The 14,888-nt window shown below is 39.7% G+C and overlaps 1 protein-coding gene across 3 annotated transcripts in view; it reads right to left on the bottom strand.

Annotated features, from left to right (window-relative positions):
• Positions 1–12,988, bottom strand: part of RHOJ (ras homolog family member J) — a 60,756-nt gene extending 47,768 nt beyond the window's left edge. For 2 of the 3 annotated variants that reach the window (XR_015797665.1, XM_088149740.1), the window contains exons 1-2: positions 12,337–12,476; positions 6,133–6,210 (exon numbers count right to left, since the gene is read on the bottom strand). Coding sequence is in view for 2 of the 3 variants with exons in the window: in XM_088149740.1 (XP_088005866.1) it covers positions 6,133–6,210; positions 12,337–12,393 (135 nt within the window). In the remaining variant the exon portion in view is untranslated. Of the gene's footprint in view, positions 1–6,132; positions 6,211–12,336 lie in introns of all 3 variants that reach the window. The other variant, XM_007436037.4, reaches the window with a different exon arrangement.
• Positions 12,989–14,888: the final 1,900 nt, after the last annotated feature.

Below are 14,888 nucleotides of genomic sequence, written 5' to 3'. Positions count from 1 at the left end.
CTCCCATTCCATTGACAACAGCTGAATCCTCCTTTAAGACTGGAGACAGGACAGCACCCTCCACTCCGCAGCCGACTTACTTAAGAAGCACACAACGCACCTTTGGCACACAGGTCTGGCTTCCATCATCTCATTATATTCTATGTCTTCAGTGTCTTACCTGAGCCAGCTACATCACCCTGCCTACTAAGAATGATGACCTTCCATAGAACTAGATTCATTGGAATCATATCTGTCCCTCGGAAAACACTTTTGGGGACAAAAATTCAGAGGCAAGGAATCTTACCACTGTTTTTTTTAAAAAAAAAATCTTGGTAATTACACCAGCATCTGTGCTTGAAGATAGCCTTCCTCTAAATAAGTAATTGTGAGGCAGGGGGTTGGCTGTAACTTTCAGATTCAGCTTGTATGCTCCAGCAGTTACCAGGTTAGCTACTGTGGGAAGCAAGAGTCTGGTCTAAATGGACTTTGCACCTGATTCAGCAGTTCTTTTGCCCAGTGCACTTAAAACAGACTTCTCCACTCTATGTTCTCTTATGCAGGGACTTCAGCTCCCAGAATGACCGTTGCTGAATCTGCACAACCATTATTGAGAATTCTGGGAATTGTCCTTATAGGTGGAGGATAAAATTTAGAGAGTTGTTCACATGTGTGAAGAGATAACTCCATACAGCAGCTGCATCTTATGTTCAGACTTGTGCTGCGGCCTGAAAAAAAATGGGCTACTTTTAATGACTAGCAAAACAGTGCTATGCTTGCACTTGGGTGAGGTCCAAAGCACTTTTTCAGAATTATTTTAAAGCATGCAGAACTAAAAATAACGTTCAAGCTCAGCTCCTACTTGCTGTTGGTTCTGCATCAAAGTCCTCCCATACTTTAATTCCACAAGGTGGGGTTTTATAGAGGTATTGAAATTGCAACATTCAGAATCTCCAGCCACAATGAGTCTTAACTGGCTAAGAATTCTGGAACTTAACAGTCCTAACATCTCTAGAGTTTTACGTTGATGCTGCTATACCCGAGCAAGAACATCTGCTTGAAATGAGCCATTTAGGATCTTGCTCATCCTTTATTCTGCCATGCCCCTATTGATTAGCAGTGCCACTGGGCAAGAGACCAAATATGCCATTTCATCAATCTATCCATGCCATCCCATAAATGATAGGGTTTCAGCCTTAATCTTTCTGCACCTTAACACAACAAACTACACAGTAATGGATAACTAGTGATGTCCTTAGAGTCTCCTGAAGGTATGTACTGCAAGCAGGAAGATGTTTCTTTTTCTTCTTGATGAATTAATTCTTGGGCATCATAAATCTTATCACTCCAGTATTCTTAGGAGGTTAATAGCATTTTCCAGAGAAATGCATTATGGAAATTATCCACCTTCTTTATTTCTGCATCTGTCTTGCCAGCCTTAATTATGATGAAACATTTGCCAGGACTTTAAAGATCTGGTTTAGAGTTTACTGTACAAGATTATTTTGTTTAGTGATGTTAACTTCCTAAAATAACTGGTGTTTCAGGTGCTTAGCCTATTAGGAGAAGTGGCGGTAGAACACTATTAAAGGCTCATTCAACATATTTGAATAGTCATCATTTGTAAGTGTGATGTCTGAGTGCACTATTTCAATGACAGGTTGCCAGACAGAGAAGAAATCAACAGTCTAACTATGGTGACTTATTTTTTGAAATAAGTTTCCAAATGTTATACTCTGGCTCAGACTTAACTGATTGCACCAGTATTTCCCAAAGCAGTTATTTCCTGGATTTTTCTCACAGCTACACCATATTCAGTAATTGTGTAAATAGCCCCTTCCTCAATCCCTGTTTATTTATTTATTTTAGCCCACCACAAACAGTCAGATCAAAAATTTGCAATAAAACATCCATGGTTAAATAAAAAAAAGATAGTCAAAACTTAAAATCACAGGAAATATCAAACATTTTAAACTAAAACTAACAAAAACAACAATAAATGAATAAATATATGATTGCATTCAAACATCAAAAGCTCTTTTAAACAATTCAGTTATTAATATTGTAATGTTTTCCTAAATTATAGGAAATTGTTTCTCTGAACAATTTGGTGCACTTTTACCCATGAAATTTAAGCAGCCCCTAATAAGGTTGCTTGAGGTCATCCCTCCCCCTTATGAAAGCAGGGCATTACTAACAGATTCTCCCAGGAACTTCATAATGGGCTATTGAAACAACACGGAGGAGATGGGTCCTGGAGGTACCTCAATTTCAAGCCATGTAGGGCTTTCAAGGTCAAAACACTTTGAATAGCACATGGAAGCCAATAGACTGCCAGTGCAGAGTGTTACATGCTCATATTGGTGCATACCTGCCAACAAGTTGGCTCCTACATTCTGGACTAAAGAAGCTTGAGTGATCTTCAGAGGCAGACTCATGTAGACATTGTGGTACTTTAGACAAGTGGTGATGAGGGCATGAGTCATTGTTGTGAGATACTCCTGTTCCAGCTAAGGTTGCAAGTGGCACACCAGCTGAAATTGGGCAAAGGCCTCCTTGGCCATAACCTTTATCTACCCATCCAGCAAAAGCTGTGAATCCAGGAGGACTACTGAATTGATAACCTGCTCCTTCAGAAGCAGGGCAGCCCCATCAAGAGATACAACAGACAATGGACAAACAGCAGTGTTGACCTTCAGCCTACCTCATCCCATCCAGACCCTTGCTGCCTCCAGACACTGGGTCAAGATATTGACATCATCTCCAGTGCAGACCAGGTTAACAACATACAGTAGGATATCATCAGCATATTGATGATACTAAACTCCAAACCACCAGATGACCTCTCCCAGTGGCTTCATGTAGATGCTTAAAAGAAGGAAAGACAAGACAGAATCCTATAGTACCTCACAAAGGAGAGATTGCTTGGCTGTTCTCTACCCCACCCCCCCAAATCACTGATTAGAACCAACTACCAAGGAAGGAGACAAACCACTGTAATTCAATCCCCAAGCCCTGCAGATGATCCAGAAGGATACCATGGTATATGGCATTGAAATATGCTAGTATCTTTTAACTTCTTAATATCCGTTATTTTACTTCTTCATGCCCTCCACTTGTGTTGGGTTGCAATTCTTATCTTTCTCAGCTAGGACTGGAAATGATGGGGCTTAAAATCAAATACTGTACATCTGGGGGAGATTGGGGAATGCTGTACTCAATATGGTTATAATGAATGGCTAATTTTTCAAATGAGCATTTTAATAATGAAGATGAATGGGTTGAAATAAATGGAAAAATGCCCAGACTGCTAAGAAAATGTTTGGAAGTCATGGATAGCTTGAGAACATCAAATGAAGCCTGCTGTTGTGAAGGGGCTATTCCTGTTAGTGAGGCTTGCAGAAAGTAGTCTTACAAAGGTCTGCTTCCTCAGGATGACCCAGAGCAAAAACCCATCTGCTTGCCTCACTCAATATCTCATCATTTTGTGAATTATCACTCAATAATGCCCAACAGAATGTGTAATTATGTGAATTGTTGTCATAAACGTTTTATGATTGAATTGATAACAAGTGATATAAAAAAATCTATGGTTGATGCACATGTGAAAACTTCATCCTTATCTAGCATATTTTTGACTTGTTCAGCATTCAGATGGGCTGTCAGTTTGCAAGATGAACATTTTTTTTTTAAAAAAGGGGATAAGGTAATAATCCTCATGTAAATTTTATATGAGCAAACAAATCAAAAAGGCTTATGGAGTTTTGAACTACTAGGGATGACCTATGAATAAAGGGAAGAAGCCCTAGCTAATTGCCCATCATCTCTTTCCAATTGTTCTCTGCCCTGCATGGAATCCCAAGGGGAAGGGGGAGATTGAGGGGTTGTTTGGAATACAGGAATTGCTATCCAGAAAGTAACTCCTTTGCCTACCTGCTGTTTGTTCTCCTCTCAATTTTCTTCTTTCACAGGGTCTTACATAGAAATAATTTGCTGCGGGAGCTGCATTGGGTTCCAGTTTGTTTTCGGGTCTAATTCAAGGTGTTGGTTATCACCTTTAAAGCCCTACATGGCATGAGTCCAGATTACCTGAGAGACCACCTCACCCCCATTACATCGACCAGTCCCACCCGATCTGGCAGAGGAAGCATGTTGCAGATTGCGTCGGTGAAAGAATGTCGACTTGCATGTCTTAGGAGGAGAGTCTTCTGTGCCATTGCCCCTGCCCTACGGAATATTCTCCCCCCAGAGGTGAGGTGGGCCCCTACCCTCCCAATTTTTCAGAGGGAATTGAAGACTTGGCTCTGCCAACTTGCGTGGGGCGAGGAAAGATGCAATCGACCCTGGGGATGGCTGGCACCTTGACGACACTCCCTGAGTTTATTAACACCTAATTAACATCAGCCTCTTGGAAGTATCATATAGGAAGTTTGTTTTTATCATATTTTAATTAATTAATATTTATCTATTTTAATTAATGTTTATTCTGTTTTTACTGTAAACCACCCAGAGTCACTCTATGGTGAGATGGGCGGTGACAAATTTGAAATATAAATAAATAAAATTTGTTTTTAGTAGTCTCTGATATGTCTTGCGTGTACTGTATCATTTGTTCCTCAAATGTATTGATTGTTAATGAAAATGTTGCTCCCAATTCTGGAAACCTGGAGATTGTTCCCAAAATGTAACCCCTCTTTGCCTCCTACTGATTTCCACTGCTGGGAGATCCTATGGAGACTTTTTTTTTTTTGTCCGCGCTCAGTCGTTACCAACTCTACGGTGACTGCTTTAGATGAGTCCTTGCAGTTTTCAAGGCAATTGTTTTTCGGAAGTGGTTTGCCAGAGCCTCCTTCCTAGAGGAGAGCCCAGCTGGCGAGCGCAGGAGGTGGGTTTCCGTTGCTTCGCATCCTTTTTGGGCGCGCGCGGTTTTTCGCACTTACCGGCAACTGCTCCCAACTCCCTTTTTGCAAGGCGCCGCCAGCATTTTTCCTCCCACCGGAGTGAGAGTACCCATTTATCTACTCACGTGAGTTTTCGAACTGTTGGGTTGACAGGAACTGGGGAGGAAACAGGAGCTCACCCTGTTTAACGTGAAGGCTGGACTCGAACCACTGAAGCGTCGACCATTTCTGGCCGGCAACTTTCAGCGTCATTAAGCTGCTGCGCCACCGCGTCCCCCTATGGAGACTTGCATGCTTTTAAAAACACCCACATAAGTAGCAAGGGCAATTTCAGTGTCAAAATAATTTTTTTGGTGATATTTTTATTACATTCCTTAAAGGACAAACATTTCTAAGGCTTTATTAATATCTATAGATTCTCTAGCCTTGTGATCCAGCTGCTGCTTTCCAAGTAAGATAAATCTATCATTCTGAGAGCTTGTTCCATGACTATTTCATTGGATTGTCAGAGACGTAAATCAAAAACATGATCTTTCCATCTTTTGAATAGCTGAGTTTGGAGGACACCCCAGATTAAATGATCTCACAACGATTCTTCTGTGGTACCCTGGCAGTACAATAGTAATTTCTTTAGCCCCTCTACACTAATTATTGTTAACTTTTCCCATCCTGCTAATCTTTCATTCCAGATGGAATGGATGCTTAAACTATCTCATCTCCTTTCCCCGACACTAAATTCATGTACTGGATAGTATAAACCTATCTTTGCAACTGAAAGAACAGATGTACTTATCAGTGACCCAAATACAGATTCAGCCTGACTCTCTTCTTCAGTTTTCTTCAAGATTTTCAGTACTTCTTTAAAAAATGAATTGATCTGTTTTTCATCACTTTTTAAATTAAAAACGTGTCTTGCATGATCATAGGAGGATGGTTAAGCAGCTTTACACCTAGCTTGTTTCAGCTGCAAACTTGAAGAATTAGATTCTTTTTTCCAGAGTGTAAAGAATAATTTATTTGAATGAAAAATGCAGAACCTGCTCCCACAATTTGCATTTGCATTTCTGTACATTAAATCTTTTATTGCATGTCTTACACTCTGGAATAATAGGAAAAAAGTCTTGACCTTCTGTGTGTCATTGTTTCAGGCATTTGGAAAATGCTATTGTACCTCCCACAATCTTGTTATCTTTAAGGCTAACTATTTCCAATTCTTTCAGTCTCTCTTCATAGTTTTTAGTGTCTTTATTACCTTTTTATGAAACTGTTTTTTATCTGAATCCTTTTCAAGTTTGGTGTCCAGGGCTGGATACAATATTTGAGATAGGATCTGACAAGCATGAGGTAAAGTAAAAGTATATTAAAGCATTACACAATTGACTCATATTCAATCTGTAAATGATTATTATTACAAGCTCTTTTTCACAAATACAACAGCCAAACCACCTATTTCTGTCCTATAATTGCGCATTTGAACTTTGTTTCTAAATGAAGAACTTCACATTTGTCTGTGTTGAATTTCTTTCTATTATTTTGCCTGTTTCCCTACTCAATTAAGATCACTTTGAATTCTATTTCTGCCTTCTAGGATATTAACTCTGCCACCTATTATTTTGTTACCTACAGATTTGATATCTTGCTATATCTCCTTATCCAACTTATGAATAAAATGTTTGAGTGTACCCAGACCAGGACTGATCTTTTGGGTACTCAAATGCACACATGAAATGTATACATAAGAATACATGCAACATGTTTGACATTGTCTCATTTTGCCTGTAATGGGCAAAAGGGCATGGAAAGTTGAAGCTTATTCCCATGGTTAATCTTGTGAGAAGCTTACGTGCAGAATGTTGCACATATTGGCTCTAAATCTACAGTAACATGCCAGATGCTGACTCATATTGGTGAATACACAGAACTGCACTACAGCTGGAAACCAAAACTGCTAAGATTTTTCCTATGAGATTCATGCTCTAAGATGGTCATATGAGAAGAGCTCTAGTGATTTCAATGGGATTTATAGTTCACAACACCATACCTGCAATTATTTCCCACCATAAATGGAAACCAACATGGAAAACCTGCCTCAGGTGCTTCCATATCAAACCCAGGAATCCACTATTTTCAGTTTTTATAATACAATAGCAAGGTTCTCTCTTCCATGCTACAGAGAAATAATACACACATTTTCCTCAATCTGGTGCTCTCCAGATGTTTTGGACTACAATGCCTATTCATTCCTGTCAATTTATAGTAGTTCAATCTGAAGGCAGTAGAATAGGGAAGCTAGCTGGAGTGTTTTCAGTCTATGGTAGAAGCTGTGAATGCTGTGGACTGAGGCTCACTCCATATAACTTTCTATCATAGTTGTCATCTATCTTAAGTTCCAACCTTAATATAGTTTAACTTATATATGCAATGATGCTGCACAATATGTATATTTTTGGTATATGCCCACCCTGTGCGTATATAGAATAGGAGCAAAGAACAAAATCTGCTATTTTACTTCACTGAGCTCTGTAGTTTTTAATTTATTTTTGCCCCAGCTGAATCCCTTCCAGTTTTAGAACCAGGCTGCAGATGATGGACAATGAGGAGACTCCATAAAAACTATGGAGTGCAGTGCAGTCTGATTGAATGGGGAATGGTTTCTGCTCCCCATCACACATTCTCTGCTTGGGTGTTGACCTCCCTTTTCTACTTTCCATGTGAATAATACAAAAATGTGACTGATATAGATAACATTGCCCCAAACATCTAATTTGGCCTAGACTCTTCCTAGTTCCCCAGCCATGTTTATTGGTGTCCATTCATCTTCTGATAAACTCTGTGTTAATTACAACTCCAGCACCAGCTTGGCTTAACTTGGCCTTCTCCAATCTGATGCTTTTCAGAGGTGTTGAGATTTTTTTTTTTTTTGGTCTGCGCTCAGTCATTGCTGACCCTGCAGTGACTGCTTGGACGAGTCCTTGCAGTTTTCAAGGCAATTGTTTTTCGGAAGTGGTTTGCCAGAGCCTCCTTCCTAGAGCAGAGCCCAGCTGGCGAGCGCAGGAGGTGGGGTTTCCGTTGCTTCGTGCCCTTTTCGGGCGCGCGTGGTTTTTCGCGCTTACTGGCAACTGCTCCCAACTCCTTTTTGCAAGGCGCTGCCAGCATTTTTCCTCCCACCGGAGTGAGAGTACCCATTTATCTACTCACGTGAGTTTTCGACCTGTTGGGTTGACAGGAACTGGGGAGGAAATAGGAGCTCACCCTGTTTAACGTGAAGGCTGGACTCGAACCGCTGAAGCGTCGACCATTTCTGGCTGGCAACTTTCAGCGTCATTAAGCCGCTGCGCCACGATTACAACTCTCAAATTTCCCAGCCAATATGGCCAACACCCTTGGAATTAAATTCCAGTATTTTTGGAGGGCACCAATCTGAGGACGTCTTAAACCCTTAATCCTTTGTCCTACCTGTTAGCCATTCAGGGTACATGAAGCTTTATCTGCATGCATCTGAATCCTCAATTCTTAACTTTAATTCTTCCTCATCACTGTTCCACATGGTCAGCAAATATTGTAAGGTCCTCAAAGTCAGAGAGTTTTTTAAAATTTTCCTTATGCAGTCTATACAGTGTCATATGCATTCTTGGGACCATGCCACTTTCGGATGTATAGACTTTGAAAATAATTCAGAAGAAGCATTTTGAATCTCTCTTATGTGGCACATGCATAGTGCCTCTTTATGCTACTATTAAGGCAAGACAATGTCAGCCTGCTTAATGAATAATAGAAAAGATAGTGTGCTCATGTGAGATCCTAAACACTTCTTTCAAATTAGTTTTGAAGCTTGCATAGCCCTAATACTATAGTAACAATACTTATGCTTCATTATGAGAACCAGTGTGGAGTAGTGGTTAAAGTATTGGACTGAGAGTGTGAAGGCTTAGATTCTCACACTCGTGGTCACCTCCTGAATGAATTACTGTAACACACTCTACGTCGGGCTGCCCTTGAAGAATATCTGGAAGCTTCAGCTGGTGCAAAATGCAGCGGCACGGGCAGTTATGTGTGTCCCTAGGAGGACACATATTACACTTCTGCTCTGTGAGCTGCACTGGTTGCTGGTTTGCTTCTGGGTGCAATTCAAGATGCTGTTTTTGACCTTTAAACCCCTACATGACATGGGGCCAGGTTATCTGAGGGACCACCTTTCCCAGATTACATCTACCCATCCCATCAGATCTGGCATGGGCAGTTTCATCTGATGGGACCTAGGAGATGAGCCTTTCCTGCCATGGTCCCCGCCCTCTGTAACATCATCCCTCCTGAGGTGAGGTTGACCCCAACCTTTATGGCCTTCCGGACAGCCCTCAAAACACCTTTTTTTCATCAGGCTTGGGGATCCCCTGGCAGCAGGGAGCCCATGCATATACCAGGTATAACATTCTGATTTTAAACCTCTTGCAACCTTGTTTTTATTTATGTTTAATTATTTAAGTGTTTTAAGTGGTTTTATAATATGTTTTAATTATTGGTTTTTTTGTATGCCTTCCAGAGTCACCTTGTGTGAGATGGGCAGCCATATAAATTCAATCAATCAATCAATCAATTCTAGTCTCAGCCATGGAAGATGGGAGACTTTGGGCCAGTCACTCTCTCTCAGATTAGCCCACCTCATGGGGTTGTTGTGGTGGAAAAATAGGCTTTGCACTGATCTTGATATAAGGGAATAGTAAGTTTAAAAAAATAAATATGTCAAAGCTACAGAATAGATGTATCCCCACTAGGGATAGGTTTTAATTGGTATAACTATATCAGCAGGCAACAAGTTCCATGATATTGCCCCCAAAGTGCAAAGTTTTACTGATGATAGTACTTCTGTGAGATATGCAGTTTCCACCAGAGAAATCATTCTTGTAAACTATATTGTGAATTCAGAAATCAAGTTGGGAACTGGACAATGTAATTGTGTCACTCTTTCTGGACTATGGAATGCAAAAGATGGTAATGCTTGTGAACCTAGAGTGGAATGAACCAAGAAGGATCTGCTAATCTGTAATTTTTAGCATGGCTGAAAGAAGCACAATTAATAATGCTCCCAAATGTATGGTTGGCCAAGTTCCCATTTATCATCATTATCCCTTGGTGGCATTATAAAATTGGCTTTTACAGGTACAAGTTACCTTTTCCTTTGTGATAATGGCAATTCTTTGAGGCACCTGCTTATTTCACAGGGACATTTGTAAAAGAACTTCCATGAAGAGGCCACAACTCTTTTTTGCTGGTTTTAGAAAGTTGTGCTGTTTTTGATCCTTTTTGGAGAGAGCAAAAGGTTCAGTGGTAGCTCCACCCTAAGTGAAATACTGGTACAATACTGGTTTGTATTTAAGAAAACTTTCTACTTGACTCTTGTTTCTAATTGACATGAGGTGCTGAGTTTTATTTGTGAAAAGATTTTATATTGCTTAATCTGAGTTGTAGGACTGCACAATTTGTTTAGATTGCTCTCTTAAATTTAATGATAGTAATGAGATTATTTTTGGTTATATTTATCTATGTAAATTGTTTATGTGAGCAGCTGCAAAATTATTTATCCATTTAAGCAAATCTAATTTCTAATCACAACTGCTAATTTATAATGACCTTTCTATTCCATTCTTCCCTCAAAAAGCTCAGAGCAGTATTCCTTCTTTGTTCCTGAATTCTCTGTATTCTCCCAACAATCCTTGGAAGTAGATTAGGCTAAAAGAGCTTGACTAAAGTCACATATTGTGATAGGCTATGGTTTGATTAACCATGGTTTATTGAATAAGCTCTAATTGGCTTGGTTTGCACAATACATTTAGCCATAAAACCATGGCTTACAAATAATAACAGTTCTGACAATTCATCTAAGTCCCATCTAGAAAACTGCAGTTCAATAATTTCAGGAAAATCTTCAATTTCCTACCCTAGTTTTATTCCTTTATCTCTCAAAACAACTGCCCACCTATTAAAAATACAGCCCAGACAAAAAAATCAAGGTCAGTGAATTTACCCTTCAAATCAGATTTAATTCAAAACTGGCCAGCACTTTAGTTCCCAGCAACCTCTGAAATCTCTAATGCCCACTCACCAACCCACTCTTTATTAAATAATTCTTTCTCTATCCTTGTGGAAAATGATTCATATGCTGAAAATCAGATCTTTTCTCTGAACTAAGTTTTCAGGGGAAGTCCAAGATACCTTGGCTACTCCTTGGGTAATGGGTTTTTTTTAATGTTTTATAGTGGATTGGAATCAGGAGCATTCCAGTTAGGTTATAAGTAATTGATTCTGATTAATATACAATTTGAGCTTTGGAATAGAATATAGCTCCCCAGTAGGGTGGATGAGTTTCCAGCCTTACAGGGGACAATACCCCGAAGCCTTCCTTTGTTTCAAGGGTTGTTTAAAGCATGAACAAGGAAAATACCAGACTGAGCAACAGGCAATCACAGTTGTAGATTTCCCTCCTATGAAGAAATAGGTTGTATTTCTGTTTCAGTCCTAGCAGCAAGATCTATTTTTCTATGCATACTCATTAATAAGTATATGCAAAGATTATGCAAAATGACACCACATCTTTAATCTTAATTTTGGATGAAACAAATAGCCATGCTTCCTTTAAATCTAGTTCTCAAAGAGGTGGCAAAACTGTCTCTGAGATACATTTGGATTTGTGACATATATATGTGTGTGTGCACAGACACACAGGTACACATACACACTCTGTTGGTACTGTTTTTTAATAACAGCTTTGTGATATGCCAGGACCCCTGATACCAGGTGGATTGGAAATATAAATAAGTAAATAAATAAAATCATTGCATGATGTCTGAAGACAGCTCGTCTTATTGGGAGGGCATTGGTGTAGGACTGGCATACTGGCTCTGAACCAGGCAAGAGACAAATGGACTTTTAGACCAAACAGAACACTAATTAGTCTGGTGGGGAAGGTGGGGAGTGTGGGGGGAGAGAGAGACTTTCCATCACCATGGCAACCATCCTCTGGAGCTAGGCTGGACTTCTTCATGTCTTAGACAACCCTAGGCTGGGGTCACCTCTTCAGATGGTAGAAGAGGAAAAAAATAGTTATCACTAATGTAGAATTTTAGAGCCAGCCATTACCATTAGATAAGAATGGTGGTATTTTAGAATTGTCTCCCCTTCCAAATTTTATCTTTACCTGTCTTCAAATCAGTATTTCATGGGGTCGTAAAGCCTTGGTCTGCTAATTTATTACACATAAGACTTCTTTTCAGAGGGGAGGCTTCACAGTTATGCCCCTCAGGAATTCAAGCTCCTCAGTCTACTATCACTGTGTAAGGCATACTTAGTTTTGATAGGGTCTCTGAATGTATATAAATGTGTGTACCTGGGGGAGGAAACAGGTTAGCATTTGTACACTTCTGTTACATATTTATAAGAAAGTAGGGTGAGTTTTTCTTACCTGCATAGTGGTCAAACACTGTTGGTACATATTCTTCTGGAAATGCATCGTTGGCATAACTCATCAGCAGACAGGTCTTGCCAACAGCTCCATCACCAACCACGACACACTTGAGCATCTTCTTTACGCTACCATCCGAATAGCTGGGCTCTTCCTCTTTGCCACTCATCCTGGTTGTTCCTGCTTTTCTTTTTTCCTTCCAGCTTTTGCAATCACACACAAAAGAACACAGAGCCCAAAGGAGGATTGCAGTTGTTGATGGCAGGTTTCTTCTTCGATGAGTTTTTTCGTTGCTATTGTTGTTGCTGCATGGTAGACAAACATGAAATCATAACTTCATTTTGCACACTTGATCTTTTCAAGCCTCAGAGAACCATGTGAGGGAATAAATAGACAATCGACACGCGTGTCGTTAGTTCAAGTCAGGAAATCTTCATCTTGGATACAGGGATTGTGGTATTTCACACGGCTTAAAAATAGCAGCAATCTGAGGAGCTGAATGTCTGTTTCTCTGCTCCGGTCTGGCCTGAAAAATCAGGGATTCGTGCTAAATCCATTCCATTTTCCATTGCATTTCCAAAGAGAAAGTGGAAACTGGAACAATTTGATGGAGGGACTCGGTCTCTTGTTCTTTTTATTTCATGCAATCTCTTTATTTTCTCCAGTTTGCTACATGTCAGGAAATCATGGGTTTCCTGCTGAATTCCATATTAGGATCAGTGGGGCTCGTGAAGGGCTGCAAACAATAGAAGCTCTGTGTGTGTTTATACTTTACAGGAACTCTGCCAGGATGTGGAAGAAGAAAAACACTAGAGGTCTCACTGCAGACTGCAGTTCACAAGCTTCCTGCTCCAAAAGATCCATCTGGACATCATCGTCACCCTTCTCTCAGGAGCACCCACACATAAAAGAATTCTTGGTGAGATCTATATTATATTAAGCTACCCCTGGATTGACCTCTGTGAAAGTGATTGGCAGCATCTGGGACAAATTAAGAATAGTTGTCATCATTTCTATTTAAAGACACTTCTACTGAACTCTTAAAAATGTTACTACTCAGACAGATTGCCCTTCCTCCAACTTCACTGTGAATTTATCTGCTCATCAGTTGGCCACAATTGTACTGTATATCTCTGCTTTTTCTCCTTTTTCTCCTGGGAATGCTGAATGGCTGTTCTAATTTCCTTGTTAAACTACAGTTATGGGTATGAAGAAAATGTTCAGCTGCCCTCACTGAGTAAGCAAATATGTGACATTTTATCAGCTATTGTTTATGTTCAACAATTCTGGAGTTAAGAACCAAACTTCAAGTAGTATAATATGAACTTAATATGTCATTGACATTACATGACTTTGACCTTTTAATTGTTTCTTCTTGTCCATTCCAGGTGAAACTTCCTTTGGAATTATGTACCTGTTACCCTATTTCAGCTACACTGTGATTAGAAAGCAAGGATTGAGATTTCTTATTTGGATGCAGAAAGATATAAAATTGGGGGAACAAATTAAGATGCATCTAAAGCTTAACCTCCATGCAGTGGCCTTCTCCAATCTGGTAATGTCAGTGTGTTGGGCGTACAACTCTCAAAATTCCATGGCAGAGTAAGCCGTTGGCTATCATAGATGGAAATCTTTACGGCTTTTAGAAGCTATTCCAGTATGGTGCTTTTTCTCTAATCTAAAGGCATTTTCAGATGCAGTTTTAAACCCTCCATGGATGTTCACTGAATCCCCTTCGGACCAGTTGTTGACTTCACTGGGCATTTTCCATTGCATGAGGTAGCAGTTTACTCCTAAAGCTTCTGATATCATCACAGGATGAGAAACTACAATGGAAAATAACCAGCAAAGCTTTCATTTGATTGGTGGGACAGGGGAGTTCCTCAGTTTGCTTTTCATACCACATCTGGTAAGGCCCTAAATTTTGCTCTGGGATGCTTAGTTTTTAAACGTGGAAATGTTTGTTTTAGGTGTGGTATGAGATAAGAGAACTTCTTTTGTTCTTCTTTTATTAAGCAACATAAAAGTAAAAGAAAAAAGTATGTTCACTTAGACAATTCCCCAGTTTACCATTTGAGTCAAAAAATAGACTTACTTCAGCTGATGTCTGCACAGTGAATTGATTCACAGAGCCAGCACCTGCCAGAAAACTTCTTCATACGAACACAATCAGTAGGACAACTCCCACATTAGCTATCTGCATGCATGTTTGTATAAGAGAGTGTTCACACTTAATACGTTAGAGTTGGGTGTTTAGGATAGCATTTCATTAAACCAGATTATGGAATTTTTTTCAGGCATTTGTTTTAAAAGGGAGTCTCTCCTTTGAAAACAGAACAGTATGTAAAAAAATCAATGATTCTTTATCAGCTCAATCCATAAACCTGTTAAAAGTCAGTTTTGATGTAAGCATTTTGGTGTCTTGGGTCTGGATTAGGCTGGAAGAATTTTCTAAAAGAATTTCCCAAACCATCAGGACTAAAGGATAGAGATACACCTCGGTCAACTTTGATCTAACTAAAGAATTCTCCTTTCCTCCTTCATGACAAAAG

Source organism: Python bivittatus, unplaced genomic scaffold, assembly GCF_059951505.1.
Source record: "Python bivittatus isolate LINGU-HERP-01145 unplaced genomic scaffold, Pbiv_v1 ctg000580_np1212, whole genome shotgun sequence".
In the NCBI taxonomy this organism is placed as follows: domain Eukaryota; kingdom Metazoa; phylum Chordata; class Lepidosauria; order Squamata; family Pythonidae; genus Python; species Python bivittatus.
Note: the sequence above shows the minus strand (reverse complement) of the source record. Positions and strands in the feature narration are given on the sequence as shown.